The sequence below is a fragment of the Lampris incognitus genome, chromosome 5 (genome assembly GCF_029633865.1).
Source record: "Lampris incognitus isolate fLamInc1 chromosome 5, fLamInc1.hap2, whole genome shotgun sequence".
Lineage (NCBI taxonomy): Eukaryota > Metazoa > Chordata > Actinopteri > Lampriformes > Lampridae > Lampris > Lampris incognitus.
Window position 1 is genome coordinate 30,067,795 of NC_079215.1, and position 19,206 is coordinate 30,087,000.

Below are 19,206 nucleotides of genomic sequence, written 5' to 3' on the forward strand. Positions count from 1 at the left end.
GACTTTGCGCAGGTCATTTCCTTTTTGTATTGCTTACAAGTCTGTCTATCAGTGATAAAAAAAGTGTGCGAAACAGGTTTTAATATTAACCTTGTGTTGTATGTCAGTCCCTCAGCAGCTTCATTACACAGTCCAGAACCTTTCCACGTTACGCGATAAGGTCATTATAAAAGGAACTCGCTGGCACAAGAGTTAAAGGCAGCATTCGTGTTTGTGTTATTAAAAGTCATTACCTGCCTGTAAGTGAGCCTCACCTTCTGCTGGAGAACGTGTCTGAGCTGCTCCAGCCACTCCTGGTCTGCAGAACCCTCAAAATTCGCTTCTGTCCCCTGAAAACACAAAACCAGCCACCACAATAACCTAAATATATGTCTCAAAACCATACCCAGCACTGTTGTACAAGTTCAGTTTGTTGATTTAAAATAACGTTCAGGTTCTGTCAGTTTGAATGAATAAGTGAAAGCAGGGTGTGATTTTCTAAAGCTAGGTGTACTATATGATGAGCTTGATCCAAGGCCATATTTTTGTCAAATTTTCCTCGACGAGAGAGTTTGAAATAAAATGTGGCACAGCACCAAGGCCTTAGTCTTATTGGTCTTCTGCTTCGGGGCAGAATTTTAGTATCACCCCACGCTGGACCTTGAGGTAGCTCTCTGGAGACTCCGTGGCGAGTGTATGTGTGCATGTTACTCGTTTATGAAGACCCAGCAGAGTAGTCGCCTCGTTACTGCTAATGAACAGGGCCTGGCGCTACTGCTGGGCCATCCATGTGCTACCACGCCGCCTTGTCCTCTCTCCTAACCCACGGTGCTCCAAATGAAGTCATGAGCCTTGCACTCCCTCAAGGGGTCAAGGGAGGGGAGATGAACAGTGTGCATGTGTGTTTCCCCAAGGGCCTCCCTAGTTCCCCAGTATCATCTGCACGTGTGTGTGTGTGTGTGTTTATGGGTGTTCTATAGTGGTGGGCCAATTTCCATGGCTGCCTCATTAGTGACTTCTGCTCAAATAGAAAAAGAGATAGTGATGGAAAGACAGACAGCCAGACCGTATTAAGAGAGAAAGAGAGAGACAGTGAGAAAGCAAGAGAGAGAGCGAGAGAGAGAGTGAGATCGAGTGGAAGGAGACACCATCTTCCCCATCACTTTTGCATTATATGCCTCCCAAAGGGACGAGTAGGATGTGTGGGTGAGAATATGCTTGTTCTTTCACGACAGACGCTTGACAACACACTGACCCTCCCTCTATCGTCTGGTACCTGCTACAAATCAAACTGACCCTGCATGTGGCTTAATTAGTCTGAGTCCGAGTCTGGAGTGGGCTGCCACTCTCTCTCTCTCTGGTCCTTTGTGGCATGCTACGTATGGCACAGAGTAGAATATTGAGACAACCATTACAGGACAGCATGGTGTGTGTGTGTGTGTGTACGGTATGCAAGTCCAGGTGGACTTAGGCAGTCTCATATACTTGTCTTGCTCACATCTGTGTACATATCACTGCCCGACCCCCCAGGTATATGTTCTGCTTGGCCTTGACAACACAAAGATGCTTCGGAGCTTTGAAAAATAACTAAAAAGAATAGGAGAACAGCATCGCTTTAAACAAAACCCTACAACAGGACTGTCTCCTCTTTTGACGCACTGTGTTCTAAACACTTGCTGGAAAACTCTACAATCTTTTTTTACAAGGAAGCAGGAAAAGATGACTACTATCACTGAAAGGGTAATAAGCAATTTCTAAGCAAAGATTTATTTACATAGCACCTCTTTAAACCATAGTTACAAAATGTTTCACAATATAACACTAAAAGCTTAAAACACAAAATGTGACATTCTCCAAGATGTACAGTAAAGGCTTCAATATGACACACACACACACACACACACACACACACACACACACACACACACACACACACACACACACACACACACACACACACACACACACACACACACACACACACACACACATCTCTTGAAGTGACAGTCATGACAAGGTTGTCACTTGTTAAAGAAATATTCTCACAACGACGCTATTAGTGGGAGAAATTAGATTCACTTGTTAAAAGCTACTGTCATTCAAAAGCAATACCTCAAGTTGTTTATCATTGATTCGATTCAATATCGTTGATAGGACACAGCGCTACAGTGATAGATCTCCCATCAAACCTTAATGCAGCCTGAAAATCAATACTTTCAAAAATAGTAGCGCTGTGCAACAACCCCGAAGACTCCTGCAAGTAGTGCTGATGGAATAAGCTGCCTAACTAAGGGAAACAAGCTGTGTTAGCAAAGTGCTGCTCAGATTTAAAAGTGTAACTGATGAAAGCATCCCACCAAGTGATGTGCTCTCATTCAACACACCAGTATCCAAGTGGAGGCAATATACAAACTACAAGAAGCAAAACAAACAAAAAACTACAGAGTAGTGTGGTCACCTATGTTGCACTGCATTGATAAAATGGATTCGAGGCTTTGTCAGGCATGAGAGAAGAATAGCAATACTGAATTTGATATCCCATCATCCAACCTGATAAACAATTAAAAATAACTATGATGGCCGCTCTGGTGGCTGAGTGGAATAAACCGCCGTTCTTGCAACCCGCTCGTCATGTGGCTGGGAGGCTCGTATCCCAGACTCGCCGTAACTGGTCACGGCCAGAGCGTCCACGGGATAAGGCATTCATTAGGCCACCCTTACCCGAGGCATAGTGGGTGTAGATGGGTGTAGTGTTCGGGGACTCGTCGTTCTCCATCTGGCCCACCCGGGCGCCTGCAGCCAAGCAACTGAAAGCATTCTCTCTACGCCTCCTTCGCGGCCTGAAGGTGATGCAATCCATGCGAGGCTTCAGCGTGTAAAATAGCGAGAGCAGCCGACACGAGTTTGAAGGAAGCTGGTGTTACGATTATCTCCTTCCTGTGGAAACGTGAGCCAGGGGAGTTATTTGACAAGAATTACGGCCATATGCCATTGGGTTAATTGGGTGGGATAAGGGGAAAAACTAGAAATAAATTTATATATATATATATATAAAAAAAAACTATGAACACTGAATAAAGAGATCCACATCTTACATTGTGACTGACTCAAGGTACCGTTTTACCAGCTGCAGAAATGTGTGCACTACCCTAAACCTCTCTTTACTGCAACAGCAGTAGGGCCAGATTTACTGGGTTGCACCCAATTTTGAGTTAACTTCTGTTAGTGCGGTTAGGTACGGGCTTAAGTACATACACATACTTTTTATTACCAACCTGGTTCTTGATAGTATCCACTAGGAGGCTCAATTAGTGCAGTCACTGATACACAGCACCCCTCCCCCCCCCCAAAACACACACACACACACACACACACACACGACACGATATATATCTTTCGCACACACCGACAGAGGAATACATACAGACACATGTCTGCATGCATACATACAAACCTATCAGTCACTTTCTGGGACAAAACCCCATTTCCCAGTGGGTCCCTGCCCTATCAACAGTGCTGTGATCCACAAATGCTAAATTAACAACAGAAACAGGCAAACTAAGCACAGAGAGCCAGCGGTTCACCATTAACCTCCACTAACTCACAGCAAGAGAGGATGGAGCGGGGAGCAGAAGTGAGAGGCTCTGCCCTCATGGAGGTTTCAGCTCCAATGATTGGGACTTTTTGTCAAGTGAGAAAGTGTGCCCTGTCATCCCTGGGGTGGGGCTTGGCTGCGAAGGAGGTAAAATTGGTTTCAAGTGTGAGTAAGTGCTTGCCGCACTCTTTCTCATCCTGTGATGGATGGGGGTGGGGGGTGTCCCCTGGGATGGGAGGTTGATTGTAACATGGGGCTGTTAATTGATGCCAAGGCCAGCGTTGATCTATGGCAGCGAAAGAGCCCACCGAGTTGAAAAGTGTAAAAACCGAGACAGTTGAAGGAAGGTTTCCAGCCTAATGGTGACTTTTAAAGAAGTCTCAGAGCTTTAGATTTAACAGTGAAGTGTGTGGTCCACCTTGACAAACATCACATATGTTGGTCCTCACTTGCTCATCTACATCTGTCACCCATCAATTAGAGAAGGTCAGACACTGGAAGGGATCTCCACTGCAGCTATGGACTATTACAGACAGCTGACTGAACTACTGTTGGGGAAGAGGAGTCAAATGTTTCTCTGAGCTATTTTTCCATTTACATCATTGCTAAGTGATCCATCCATCTGTTCCCAGTAGATAAGACTGGTTTGCTTAAGAAAATCTTATGTAGGAGTGTTGAATAGACAGAGAAGACACCCAGAGCAATGTAAGTATTGACAAGATAATTTCTTCCCCATTGTTTTGGAGCAATCGCTGACATTACACTCCTCAGTGAATGCCCTTGAAAACTTTTTTGAACTTTAAAGGAGGAAATCTATGATTTGTATATTGAATGCTGGGGGCATTATTTGGACCTTTATAAATCCTAAAGTTAACATTTGTATGAAGTATTGGCTACCCCTTGTTCTTTGGCCTTACCTGGTCAGTGTCCATCATGTCTGCCAGGTCACTCTCTGACATATTGAGGATGGAGGCGGCAATGCACTTAGCTTTGATCATGGACTTGGCTGTAAGGGTGCCTTTCCCTGCCACAGTGATGGCCTTCTTGCACCTCCTCCTCTTCATCAACTGTTGCTTGACCTCCTGAACGTCTTCAAGCATTTCACTGGCCAGAACCTAAAGGGGGAGTGAGGAGAGGGAGAAGAAACAGAAGAAGAGGGTGATGAAATGGATGTAGAAAAACAAGAGGCTCTGCCTGGCAGATGAATAAATGAAATTGATCAAGCATGTGCCAGAGAGGCCTAGTACATTATGGAGGAATATTGAGTTTGACACTCTGAGATTCTCCTTGGTTTCGCCTCCCTCCACCTTGTAGGAATATGGACCTGAGGGTTTCTCAGCCTGTCGATTGAATGCTGAGGGAACACAGCTTTGATATCAAATGCACCCCAAGTTTTGCTAAAATCTTCACAGAATTTACGGGGGAATCACGCACCAGAGAGAGAGAAAGACAGAGCGGGTAACTGAAGATGCAGCCATTCATTTATTGATTTGCCTTCTGAATGTCTCACAGTACAACAGGGCAGCATAACACTGTTAATAATTAAGCTACCAGGAGCGGTTTCAAATGGTGCCCGTGTGAATGGCGAGGCGAACGAGACGAGGCGGATCGCCGATGGAACAGTGGTTGGGCACTAAATGGAAGTTTGCTCTAAATACAGAAAGACAATTAAATGTTAAAGCTGCCACTGTACACGGGAAAGTCAATAAAGTAAACTCTCCTTTGTTTCATTTTGAGCTTATTGATCAAAGCAATAATCTTCTGGATCATTCCCTTGCAAGCCCACTGAAGAGCTGACCTTGGAATAGATGGTCAGATGAGAGATAGCTGGAAACCAGAGAACTCACAGCACAAATACAAACACCAAATAAAGAAGATAAAAAAAAATACACAAAACAAGCTAATGTGTGTGCGCGTGCGTGCGCGCGCGCACACACACACACACACACACACACACACACACACACACACACACACACACACACACACACACACACACACACACACACACACACACACACACACACACACACACAAACAAACATATGAAAGCATTTTCGTGTGAGCGTATGCAACTAACAATGGTAATTGCACATGGCCCGGCAAGTAGCAGCACACATTCTCCATTTCCTCTGGTTAACTGCTCACAGGTGGACCAGGTGCAGTGTGCAAAGCAACATAGGACTGGGAGGCGAACAGCGAGAGAGACGAAGGTGACAGTCTGAGGACTGGTGCCACTCGACTGTTCACAAAATCCAAATGAATCAAGTAAAAAATTTAGAGAGAAACTCAAACGGATTGTGTCTGAAAAATCAAACAAATCATATTAAGACAAACTGATCCAACTGACCAGGACGGCAATACCTCAAACAACAGCCGTTAGTTAGACTGAACACTGTAGTTTCACGCAAGCTGAACTTCATACGGTTACATGAGAACTTGGCACACACTGAATCCCATTTCAAAAGTGGTCTCTTTCGTTTTTGAGTGAAATACAGAATAGCACACGACTAAAGGAAAACAAGAGCCAAGTTCAAAACATCTTGCGTTTTCTTCCAAAAGGAATTATCTTGAGCCTTTTTTGGTAATCTGAGAACCTTGCTCTCCCTAAACGAATACACAGCTCATTAACTATCACCCAAAGGATGCTACCATTTTCTTTACAGGCTAACAGATATTCACTGTCACTGGTCAAGGGTTACAGTCATTGGCGTAAACCCTGAATGTGGAACGATCCAGAAAGAGATTAAGAGCTGAATTTATCAGTCATTCCCAGGCTTGGGTGGGACAGGGGGAGGGAGGGAAGTAGACATATTCACACAATGAACACCTTCAACGTGGGTGTGTGTTGTGTACCAGGAGCTGTGAGCTTAACAAGCCCTTGTGTCACAATCACTGCTAGCCATAAAGCTAATTTACACAGGATGAGGATTAGGACATGGAGATGGGGATCAAATGAGCAACTAAAGTGTACCCAATGACACTCTGGCAATCTCTTCTCTCATACACACAAGGACAAAGATGGCAATATAAAAACATCAGGATGACTGCTAGAGAGAAAATTAATTGATTTTGTTGGATTATGTGATATGAAGAATGAATGAATCAAAGCTGCAGTGGTCAGTGAGAAGTTTTATTTAAATATGAAGCCTTTTCATAAAGAGTGATATGATATTCTCTGGTTTTAATATTATATATTTTTTAGCACATCTGCAAAGATTTCAAGGAAAAATGTTTGTTTTTCAAATGAGGACAATGCATTAATTAATGCATAGAACAGTATGCTTCAGTGAGAGGATAAGACACAATATACTGTGCAAGAAAACATCTCTTATTGGTGTGTGTACCTCAATGTAGTTGGTACATGTAGGGCCACTGTTCAGCAGTTCAACAGCAGTGCTTATGGCCAGGGGCATGCGCAGGGGCCAAAAGAGTTCACTGGCACACAATAAAGAAACTCCACACACTGACAGACAAAGACACAGAGGCACATGAAGACACCGTCTCTCTCTCGCACGCACGCTCGCACGCACGCACGCACGCACGCACACACACACACACACACACACACACACACACACACACACACACACACACACAGCCCTCCGGTTGTGATCAATACATGACAAGAGTAAATCTCCTCCGGACGTCAGGCAGTCCAATCAAAGGGCTCGGTGCTCTTATTGGGGATCACAGGAGCCAGGGGGAAACAAACAGTATTGTGAATCCTCCACAACAACACAATGGCCTCACCAGCCTGGGGTTATGGGAACGGAGAGGATAGAGCTCAGAATGCAAAGTTTATATATGTGTGTGTGTATATGTGTGTATATGTGTGTATATATATATATGTGTGTGTGTGTGTGTGTGTGTGTGTGTGTGTAGTGTACATAATATGAATGACATGAATATATGAAAATTGGTGGACCAAATAAGTTGAAGAAAACCACAGTACATGGAACATGACGTGACATGATTGACCCAACAACATGGTATCCGTTACAGGTTCCAGCTGGCTCCACCCAACAAGTGGACCGAGAGAGCCATAAGTCAACAACTCAATGACTTGTGAGGCTACAGGAAATAAATTATTGCCACTTAATTTATGTGTGTGTGTGTGTGTGTGTGTGGGTGTGTAAATGCTTTACCACCAAGATTGATCTTTTCCAACACCCCACCCCTCCCCATTTGATAGGCAGCTGTCAGCTCAGCATGGCTGATTGACAGAGTCTTTATCAGGCCCTGCCAGACACACACCCACACTTCACCTCAAGATGATGGATTAAGCTGAGATAGAGACAATAGTCACCATCATTCCCACTGAACATGCAGTATGTCGACAGTAGCCACAACCTATGCACACCCTCCAAAATGCACATGCATTCTGATAAAGGGACCAACACACACACACACACACACACACACCCTACCTTTAAGGCGAGTTTGACGACATTAATCTTATAACGGTATTGGTGTCGTTGCTATTTCACTATAGTCAATGGCAAAATATCTCATTCTACATACTGATAGAGGTCACAGACTCTCAAAAAGAAGACTTTTGCCCTGTGGCCCACCCTCCCAGTATTTGTGGCAACGCTACACCTGTGCCCCTTTCTTGGTCTCTGACCCATGGTCCAGGATTGCTCAAGTACCTTGATAAAGGCATGAAGCTGCTCCAGCTGGGAGTAGGAAAGGTCCAGGCGTCTCTGAAGTGTGTCTAGTGCCTGAGAGCTCTGCTGGGTCAAACCTTCCATCTGCCTCATGGCAGTCTCTTCCAGCTCGGCCAAGGCCCGCTCACTGGCTCCTATACGGGCCATCAGAGATTCCTCACGCTGCTCCTGCAAAGAACCACAGAGAGCTGCAGTGTTGAGAACAACCATATCTTGCTTCAGGATAAAACAAACATTGTGAAAATCTGAATCAAAAGTATAAATACAAATGTATCTCTTAACTTTGATGTAATGAAACATTTGAATTATTTCACAGCATGTGATCAAGATGTCAGCTCCCTACCTTTTTCTCTAGCTCTTCCTTCAGTTTCTTACAGGTGGACTCGTACTGGCTCCTCTCTGTTGTGGCAACACTAAGCCTTCTCTTCAGAGACTCGATGAAAGCCTTCCTGTTGGTGGCATCCTCCGATAACGTTTTAACCTGGGGGGAAACGAAAGAAAAGAAGATGGGAGAACGGTGAAGAGTGAAATATCATCCATCCAAGATGTTAAAGATAATTTTGCATATATCCTCAGGAATCAGTAGACTGATTCTGTTTATGTCCAAAAGGACAGGGTAAACATGTCTGAATTAAGGGTTGTTTTTTTTTTAATCTCAGTTAAAACTACAACATCTTTAAAGGTGTTTAGACTTTTGGTATTTGCCTTACATGAACCTCAACTTTCATTCAAATCAACAAAGTCACTATCTATATAAACATACAGGCAAGAGAAAAAAAAACAGCTGTAAATCTACAAGACTTGATCTGATGCAATATTTCGCTTGCCACTATACAAATAAGCACCGGACTGATTGGATGCCATGTGATAGTGCCAGCTGTGATATGCTGTCTATACCTTCTTCTCCAGATCCTCCACCTGTCCACGGTAACTCTTATCCATCTCCTGGAAGAACTTGAGCCTCGTCTTCAGGTCCTCCAACAGCTGCCTCTTCATGTTCACGTCTCTCTCAGCATGGCTTGCCCTGGAAAGATACACACAAATAATATATGTCCATGAGGAAGTTTATATGCACAAGTGCATATAAACATCTTCACACACATATAGTCACACAAATGTAACAAAACGTATATAAAGACTTACACACACATGCGAATACATATACATACAGTGGATACAAAAGTCTACACAACCCAGTTAAAATGGCAGGTTTTTGTGATGTAAAAAAATGAAACCAAGATAAATCATGTCAGAACTTTTTCCACCTTTAATGTGAAAGTGCACCATATAGAATTAAAGTGAAAAACAAGCTGAAAGGAGGAAAATCCCCTCAAAAAAATATATACAATAACCCAGTTGCGTAAGTGTGCACACCTTTTTATAATTGCGGATGTGGTTGTGTTCAGAATTAACCAATCACATTCAAACTCATGTTGAATAGTAGTTAGTATACACCTGCCATCAAATAAATGACTGTGATTAACCCCAAATAAAGTTCGACTGTTCCTGTACGATTTTCCTGACATCTTCTTGGTTGCATCCAACTGCAAAAGCCATGGTCGACAAAGAGCTTACAAAGCATGAATGGGATCTACTGTAGCAAGGTATCGATCAGGAGAGGGGTACACAAGAATTTCCAAGGCATCGTATATCTTGGAACACAGTGAAGATAATCATCAATGAATGGAGAAGATATGGCACAACTGTGATGTTACCAAGAACAGGATGTCCCTGATACTGACAAGGAGAAAACTGGTCAGGGAAGCTGCCAAGAGGCCTATGGCAACATTAAAGGAGCAGCAGGAATTTCTGGCAAGTACTGGTTGCTCTCTACATGTGACAATAATCTGCTGTATTCTTCATGTCTGGGCTACGTTAGACATAGATTGCACATTTTACTACTGGTTGAATATGCTTTGTTCTTTGAGAGGATTTTCCAGGTGGTTGAATAATTAATGTTTCTGTCTGGCAATGACCAAATATAATGGCTTAAAGATGTCACATTCTTTAAACAGTTGTTTCTAAAGCTACACATGTGTGCATTAAACCTCTTATTGAATGTTCCCTCTGTTAGACCGACGTATGTTTCTATTTTGCCATTGTCATTTCTCGTCACCATCGCTTGGTAGATAACTCCTCTCATCTGGCATTTTCTTTCGAGGGGGCATGAGTCGTTCACACGGCAGTTGCAGTTGGGCGAGTCCGATTGTGATGAAGGTGTCATTGATTTGTTCATGATTCTTGTGTTGTGGGACGATATTATTTGTTGAATGTTAGGCATGTAGCTGTAACTAATTTTGATGGTGTTCCTATTGAATATCTTCCTCAGTTGATGGTCTGGGATAAAGCACTTATCCAAAAGTAAAAAAGAAAAACTGCTTACCATTTGCAAACCAGAAATGTCCACATTGAATAACAGGAATGAATTGGCCAGCAGTTGCAGACATAGATCTAACCACCTATTTTGTAATTATAAATAAATCATGCCAATAAACAAATACCAACCCCCATTGGACCATTAGTGAAATGTGTTTTTGAATTTTTGAATGTCGCACCTCTCCCTTCCCCATTGGACGTTGTACACGTGATGTGCATGACGTGGCAGTAAACGGTATGTTCTTTCCCAAGTAGCTTCATTGACAGCTGATGATTGCTTATGGCATGAAACAGGCTTGTACTGTCTCATAAAGAATTTACTTGACTCACTGGATTATTTTGCTCCTTATTTGTTGAGCACTTTCCCTACCGTTGTTTCTTTTAACAAATTTTTACATTATTTTATACTATATTATTTTTATATTATTATATTATATAATTATATGAAATATATGTATATATATATATATATATATATATATATATATATATAAACACACACATATATACATACACACACACACACACACACATATATATATGTATGTGTGTGTGTGTGTGTGTGTGTGTGTGTGTGTGTGTGTGTGTGTGATGGCCTGGCGGCCTGTCCAGGGTGTCTCCCCGCCTGCCACCCAATGACTGCTGGGATAGGCTCCAGCGTCCCCACGACCCCAAGAGCAGGATAAGTGGATTGGTTAATGAATGAATGAAAAAAAAAATACAATGTTGGGAAGACTACTATTTTTGAAATGTAAGATTACTAATGTGACTATTTTAATTACTTCATCAAAGTAATGTAACTTATTACATTTGATTACTTTTCTAAAAAATGTTTTAAACTAAGCAAAATAACTGAGAAGTCCTTAAAACAAAAATTCAAACTAGGCAGTGTAAACCTCACATCAGTACTCAACACTGATTAGTTTCCACTGTCAAACTTTTATTAAATGTTCTTAAATATAGTCCGCGGTGGTGTAGCGGTCTAAGCATCGGCTTCGATGCAGTTGCCCACTGGGGACCGGGGTTCGCGCCCCGGTCTCGTCAGATCCGACTATGGCCGGACTCGATGAAGCAGCAGTCATTGGCAACGCTGTCTTCGGGAGGGGGGCGGAGTCGGCTTGTGTTCGTCACGTGAATGCGTCTCTGTGCGTGTCGGAAAAAACAGTGGTTCGGCCTGGAGTCGCCTTGTCACGAAAGTGGGGAGGCGTCTCCTTCGAGACTGCTGGCCGGAGAGATGCAGTTGGCGAACGCATGCAGTACGAGGGTGGGTGTTTGAATTAAAATAGGGATCGATTGGCCACTAAATTGAGAGAAAAAAGGGGAAAATCAGAAATAAATTTATAAAAAATGTTCTTAAATATAACTTGTATTGAGATTGGAATGTTTATATTTTAAAGCACAACCACGGAAAGAAATAAGCTTTTTACCTAAATGAATGTATTTGGATGTAACCTCTTTGTAATCACCAACATTTTGATTAGTTACTGTAATTTAATTACATATTTTTCTCAGCAACTGTAACAGATAAAAATTACATTTGTTTTGTAATTTGATTACATAATGTCGTTATATGTAATTACTCGCCAACAGCGTTTCATAGATATATACGTGTATATATATACACACACACACACACACACAAGCATCCGGTCCTATATCCAAGGACCGGATGCTACAAGCCATCCAGTCCTTCTATAACCAAACTGAGAGATGTGTCCGCATTCTTGGCACAAAGTCAAACACGTTTTCAGTGGGTGTCGGACTCCGCCAAATATGTCCCTTGTCTCCGATTCTGTTCGTGATATTCATGGACAGGATCTCAAGGCGTAGCCAAGGTGAGGAGTGTGTCCGTTTTGGGAACCTCAGAATTGCATCTCTGCTCTGCGCAGATGATGTGGTTTTGTTGGCTTCATCAGAACGCGACCTCTGGCGTGCACTGGGGCGGTTTGCAGCTGAGTGTGAATTGGCTGGGATGAGAGTCAGCACCTCCAAGTCTGAGGCCATGGTTCTGTACCGGAAAATGGTGGATTGCTCCCTCCGGGTTGGAGATGAGTTGCTGCCCCGAGTGAAGGAGTTCAAGTATCTCAGGGTCTTCTTCACAAGTGAGAGTAGGATGCAGAGGGAGATTGACAGACGGATTGGTGCAGCATCAGCGGTAATGCGGACGTTGTACCGGACCGTTGTGGCAAAGAAGAGGCTGAGCCGGAAGGCAAAGGTCTCAATTTACCAGTCAATCTTCGTTCCAATCCTCACCTATGGTCATGAGCTTTGGGTAGTGACCGAAAGGGTGAGATCGCGGATACAAGCGGCTGAAATGAATTTCCTCCGTCAGGTGTCTGGGTTCAGCCTTAGAGATAGGGTGAGGAGCTCAGACATCCGGAGGGAGCTTGGAGTAGAGCCGCTGCTCCTTCGCATGGAAAGGAGCCAGTTCAGATGGTTCGGGCATCTGATTAGGATGCCTCCTGGGCGCCTTCCTTTGGAGGTTTACCGGGCACGGCCAACTGGGAGGAGACCCCAGGGTAGACCCAGAACTCGCTGGAGGGACTACATGTCCAATCTGGACTGGGAACGTCTTGGGATCCCCCAGGAGGAGCTCGAGGACGTCGCTGGGGAGAGGGACGTCTGGAGTGCCCTACTTAGCTTGCTGCCACCGCGATCCGAAAAGCAGTTGAAGATGAGATGAGATGATGACATATATATGTATATATATGTATGTATGTATGTATGTATGTATGTATGTATGTATATGTGTGTATATATATATACACTACCGTTCAAAAGTTTGGGATCACCCAAACAATTTTGTGTTTTCCATGAAAAGTCACACTTATTCACCACCATATGTTGTGAAATGAATAGAAAATAGAGTCAAGACATTGACAAGGTTAGAAATAATGATTTGTATTTGAAATAAGATTTTTTTTACATCAAACTTTGCTTTCGTCAAAGAATCCTCCATTTGCAGCAATTACAGCATTGCAGACCTTTGGCATTCTAGCTGTTAATTTGTTGAGGTAATCTGGAGAAATTGCACCCCACGCTTCCAGAAGCAGCTCCCACAAGTTGGATTGGTTGGATGGGCACTTCTTGCGTACCATACGGTCAAGCTGCTCCCACAACAGCTCAATGGGGTTCAGATCTGGTGACTGCGCTGGCCACTCCATTACCGATAGAATACCAGCTGCCTGCTTCTGCTCTAAATAGTTCTTGCACAATTTGGAGGTGTGTTTAGGGTCATTGTCCTGTTGTAGGATGAAATTGGCTCCAATCAAGCGCTGTCCACTGGGTATGGCATGGCGTTGCAAAATGGAGTGATAGCCTTCCTTATTCAGAATCCCTTTTACCCTGTACAAATCTCCCACCTTACCAGCACCAAAGCAACCCCAGACCATCACATTACCTCCACCATGCTTAACAGATGGCGTCAGGCATTCTTCCAGCATCTTTTCATTTGTTCTGCGTCTCACAAACGTTCTTCTTTGTGATCCAAACACCTCAAACTTGGATTCATCCGTCCACAACACTTTTTTCCAGTCTTCCTCTGTCCAATGTCTGTGTTCTTTTGCCCATCTTAATCTTTTTCTTTTATTGGTCAGTCTCAGATATGGCTTTTTCTTTGCCACTCTGCCCTGAAGCCCAGAATCCCGCAGCCGCCTCTTCACTGTAGATGTTGACACTGGTGTTTTGCGGGTACTATTTAATGAAGATGCCAGTTGGGGACCTGTGAGGCGTCTGTTTCTCAAACTAGAGACTCTAATGTACTTATCTTCTTGCTCAGTTGTGCAACGCGGCCTCCCACTTCTTTTTCTACTCTGGTTAGAGCCTGTTTGTGCTGTCCTCTGAAGGGAGTAGTACACACTGGTGTAGGAAATCTTCAATTTCTTAGCAATTTCTCGCATGGAATAGCCTTCATTTCTAAGAACAAGAATAGACTGTCGAGTTTCAGATGAAAGTTCTCTTTTTCTGGCCATTTTGAGCGTTTAATTGACCCCACCAATGTGATGCTCCAGAAACTCAATCTGCTCAAAGGAAGGTCAGTTTTGTAGCTTCTGTAACGAGCTAAACTGTTTTCAGATGTGTGAACATGATTGCACAAGGGTTTTCTAATCATCAATTAGCCTTCTGAGCCAATGAGCAAACACATTGTACCATTAGAACACTGGAGTGATAGTTGCTTGAAATGGGCCTCTATACACCTATGTAGATATTGCACCAAAAACCAGACATTTGCAGCTAGAATAGTCATTTACCACATTAGCAATGTATAGAGTGTATTTCTTTAAAGTTAAGACTAGTTTAAAGTTATCTTCATTGAAAAGTACAGTGCTTTTCCTTCAAAAATATGGACATTTCAATGTGATCCCAAACTTTTGAACGGTAGTGTATATATATATATATATATATATATATTACACACTAGCAGTGGTACCCAGCGTTGCCTGGGGAAAATGTTCTCACCAAAACAACCAACACGACCTGATCTTTACGAGATAATCGATGATGAAATATAGGATAATTTATGATATGATACATGTGATAAACGAATGTTGAATAAACAAACGTTAACGAAAATTATCAAATGCCATAATTTTCAATCCATTCATCAAGCTTTTTTGCCAATGTGTGTATTAATCACTCAGTGCTCAAGCGCCTCAGGGTAAACCACATTGCGTGTCTTACTATTTGGCGCTAGGATAACATTGACAATTTTAGGTATAGTGCCTCCCTTGACCACTGGAAGGATTTACTGGAAGTTTTGCCACAAAATAAACTCAATTTCACAAATAAACAAAAATTTTTACTTCGTTTTTGAAATATTTTTCGATCTCTGCAATCCTTGGAAAGTGCTGATTCTAAAGATACATTTCTTTTTTGTTCTACAATGAGTATTTCTGGAGTTTTAAGTGAACATACAAACATACAGTCTTGCTATATATATATATCTATATCTATATATATCTATATCTATATATATATATAAGAAACACTACGGTAGGGATAGTGCTCAACAAATAAGGAGCAAAATAATCCAGTCAAGTAAATTCTCTATAAAACAGTACATGCCTGTTTCATGCTATAAGCAATCATCAGCCAACTGGATTATATAGATATAGATGGATATATAGATAGATAGATAGAAGAAGGCTTTTGCATCCGACTGTTGGATTTTTTCCCTCTGAAATACTTCCACACCATTTACATAACCATCTCACAGGTAGTTAACATTCATACACATGTGACTAATTCGACAAGTGTTGTTATCACTTGACACCGGAGGTGCGCGGCACTGGAAGTGCTAATATGAAGAAGCCAGAAAGAAGATGTTACACACTTTTGTATAGTAGGTGATGGTATGCACCTTAAAGTTGTTTGCGATCTGCCAGCAAACCGAATGAAGAAGAATAAAAAGCAGAAGATGAAGAATAAAAAGATGAAGATGACGAAGAAGAAGAAATCTTCTGCTACAAAATAAACTCAATTTCGCAAATAAATCAAACTTTTTACTGGGGTTTTGAAATATTTTTCGAACTCTGCAATCCTTGCAAAGTGCTGATTCTAAAGATACCTTTCTTTTTGTTCTACAGTGAGTACTTCTGGAGTTTTAGCACTTTTCCTACCATTGAGTGTTTCTTTTCACGAAGTTTTATATATATAAACAAAGCTTTATATATATGCCAATAGACAAATACCATTAACCTTGTATGCAATCTACCCTTCCCCTCCTTACTGGACAGTTAATCAGATGTTTTTGAATTTTTGAATGTAGGCATCTCCCCCTTCCCCATTGGATGCTGTGCACGTAATGTGCATGATGAGGCAGTTGATATGTTATGTTCTTTCCCGTGTAGCTTTATTGACAGCTGATGATTGCTTATGGCATGAAACAGGCTTGTACTGTCTATTAAAGAATTTACTTGAATCACTGGATTATATATATAAAAACTTTGTTAAAAGAAACACTCAACGGTAGGTAAAGTGCTCAACAAATAAGGAGCAAAATAATCCAGTTGCAGACATAGATATAAGCACATATTTTGTAATTACAAATAAATCATGACAATAGACAAATACCACCCCTCCCCCCAAATTGGACCATTAGCAATCACATGTTCTTGAATTTTGAATTGCTCCCCCGCTAATGATCACGTGTTTTTGAAATTTTTGTATGTTACACCTCGCCTTTCCCCATTGGACAATGTGCACGTAATGTGCATGACGAGGCAGTAGATGGTATGTCCTTTCATCGAGTAGTTTTATTGACAGCTGATGATTGCTTATAGCATGAAACAGGCTCATACTCTCTCATAAAGAATTTACTTGACTAACTGGATTTTATATATATATCATGGCTAAAAGTATGTGGATACCCCCTCAACTTAGTGGGTCTGGCTATTTCAGCCACACCGATTGCTAACAGGGGCAGAAAGTCAAGTATACAGCTATGCAATCTCTATAGACAAGCATTGGCAGTAGAATGGATCGTACTTAAGAGCTCAGTGGCTTTCAACGTAGCACTGTCATAGAATGTCACCTTTACAACAAGCCAGTTGGTCAAATTTCTTCCTTGCTAGATCTGTCTCGGTCAAATGTAAGTCTGTTATTGTGAAGTGGAAACGTCTCGGCGCAACAACAACTCAGCTGTCAAGCATTAGAACAGGACCACCGAGTGTTGAAATGCGTAAAACCTGTCTGTCCTTTGTTGCAACACTCACTACCAAGTTCCAAACTTCCTCTGGAAGCAACATCAGCCAAAGAACTGTTTGTTGGGAGCTTCATGAAATTGGTTTCCATGGCTGAGCAGCCGCACACAAGCCTAAGATCACCATGAGTAATGCCAAGTGTCGGCTGGAGTGGTGTGAAGCACACCGCCATTGGACTGTGGAGCAGTGGAAACACATTCTCTGGAGTGATGAATACCACTTCACTATCTGGCAGTCTGATGGACGAATCTGAGTTTGGTGGAAGCCAGGAGAACGTTACCCGCCCGAATAAGTAGTGCCAACTGTAAAGTTTGATGGAGGAGGAATAATGGTCTGGGCTTGGGCTAGCCACTCAGTTCCAGTGAAGGGAAATATTAATGCTACAGCATACAATAACATTCTGAGAATTGTGTACTGCCAACTTTGCGGCAACAGTTGCGGATGACAATCCCCCATGCCCAAACCGAGGTCCAAAAAGACATGGTTTGCTGTGGAAGAAATTAACTGGCCTGCACAGAGCCTTGACCTCAACCCCATCAAACACCTTTGGGATGAACTGGAATGGCAACTGCGAGCCAGGCCTTCTCACCCAACATCAGTGCCTTACCTCACTAACGTTCCTATGGCTGAATGGGAGTGTATCCCCACAGCCATGTTCCAAAATCTAGTGGAAAACCTTCCCAGAAGAGTGGAGGTGGTTATAGCAGCAAAAGGGGGACCAACTCCATATTAATGCCCATAGTTTTAGAATGTGATGTTCAACAAGCACATATGGGCATGATGTTCGGGTGTCCACATACTTTTGGCCATGTAATATACACTGAGGAGCCAAAAAAATATGACTACCTGTCTTAATATGCTGTTGGTCCTCCTTTTTGAGGTTGGATCTGGCTGTGCTGTAACTGTGAGGCCTACAGCGCAGCCAGATCCAACCTCAAAAAGGGCATCAGAACAGCCAAACATAAATACTCCCTACGAATAGAGGGCCACTTTCACAATTACTCCGATCCCTGGCGAATGTGGCAAGGCATTTAGTCTATCACAGACTACAAAAGCTCCAATAGCGGTCCCACTGTCCTTGATGCCTCCCTGCCAGACAAGCTAAATAATTTCTACGCCCGCTTTGACAAGGACAATACTGACCCAGCCACAAAATCCCCAGCCACCCAGAAAACCAGGTGCTCACTCTATCGATCGCAGAGGTAAGAGAATCACTGCGCAGAGTGAACACACGGAAGGCTGCCGGACCAGACGGCATATCGGTTCGGGTCCTCCGGGAATGTGCCACCAGCTGGCTGAAGTCTTCACAACTATATTCAACCCCTCAATGTCCCAATCCACAGTCCCAGCATGCTTTAAGACCACCTCTATCATTCCTGTCTCCAAGAAACCAACATCCACATGTCTGAATGACTACTGACCCATAGCACTCACCCCCATTGCCATGAAGTGCTTTGAGAGACTGGTTCTGGTTCACATCAAAAACATTATCCCCCCCACATTCGACCCACATCAGTTTGTCAACCATCCCAAAAGGTCTACTGAGGATGCCATTGTCACTGCCCTGCACTTTGCTCTGACCCACCTTGAACTTAAATACACATACATCTAGATGCTGTTTATGGATTATAGCTCTGCCTTCAACACTATCATCCCTGCCAAACTAATCACCAAACTCCTGTCCCTTGGCCTCAACCCCTCCCTCTGTAACTGGACCCTGGACTTCCTGACCAACAGACCTCAGTCTGTTAGGTTAAGTGACCACACCTCCTCCACCCTGACCCTCAGCACAGGTGCCCCTCAAGGCTGTGTTCTGAGCCCCCTCCTTTTCTTCCTCTTTACCCACGACTGCCTCCATCTCACCCTTCAAATGTTGTAGTTAAGT

At 42.9% G+C, this 19,206-nt stretch overlaps 1 protein-coding gene across 1 annotated transcript in view; it reads right to left on the reverse strand.

Moving 5' to 3' along the window:
• Window positions 1-19,206, reverse strand: part of cntln (centlein, centrosomal protein) — a 116,130-nt gene that overhangs the window by 8,948 nt on the left and 87,976 nt on the right. The window contains exons 22-26 of the mRNA XM_056280388.1: window positions 9,142-9,268; window positions 8,588-8,725; window positions 8,227-8,412; window positions 4,492-4,689; window positions 255-329 (exon numbers count right to left, since the gene is read on the reverse strand). Of these exons, the coding sequence (XP_056136363.1) occupies window positions 255-329; window positions 4,492-4,689; window positions 8,227-8,412; window positions 8,588-8,725; window positions 9,142-9,268 (724 nt within the window). The remainder of the gene's footprint in view (window positions 1-254; window positions 330-4,491; window positions 4,690-8,226; window positions 8,413-8,587; window positions 8,726-9,141; window positions 9,269-19,206) is intronic.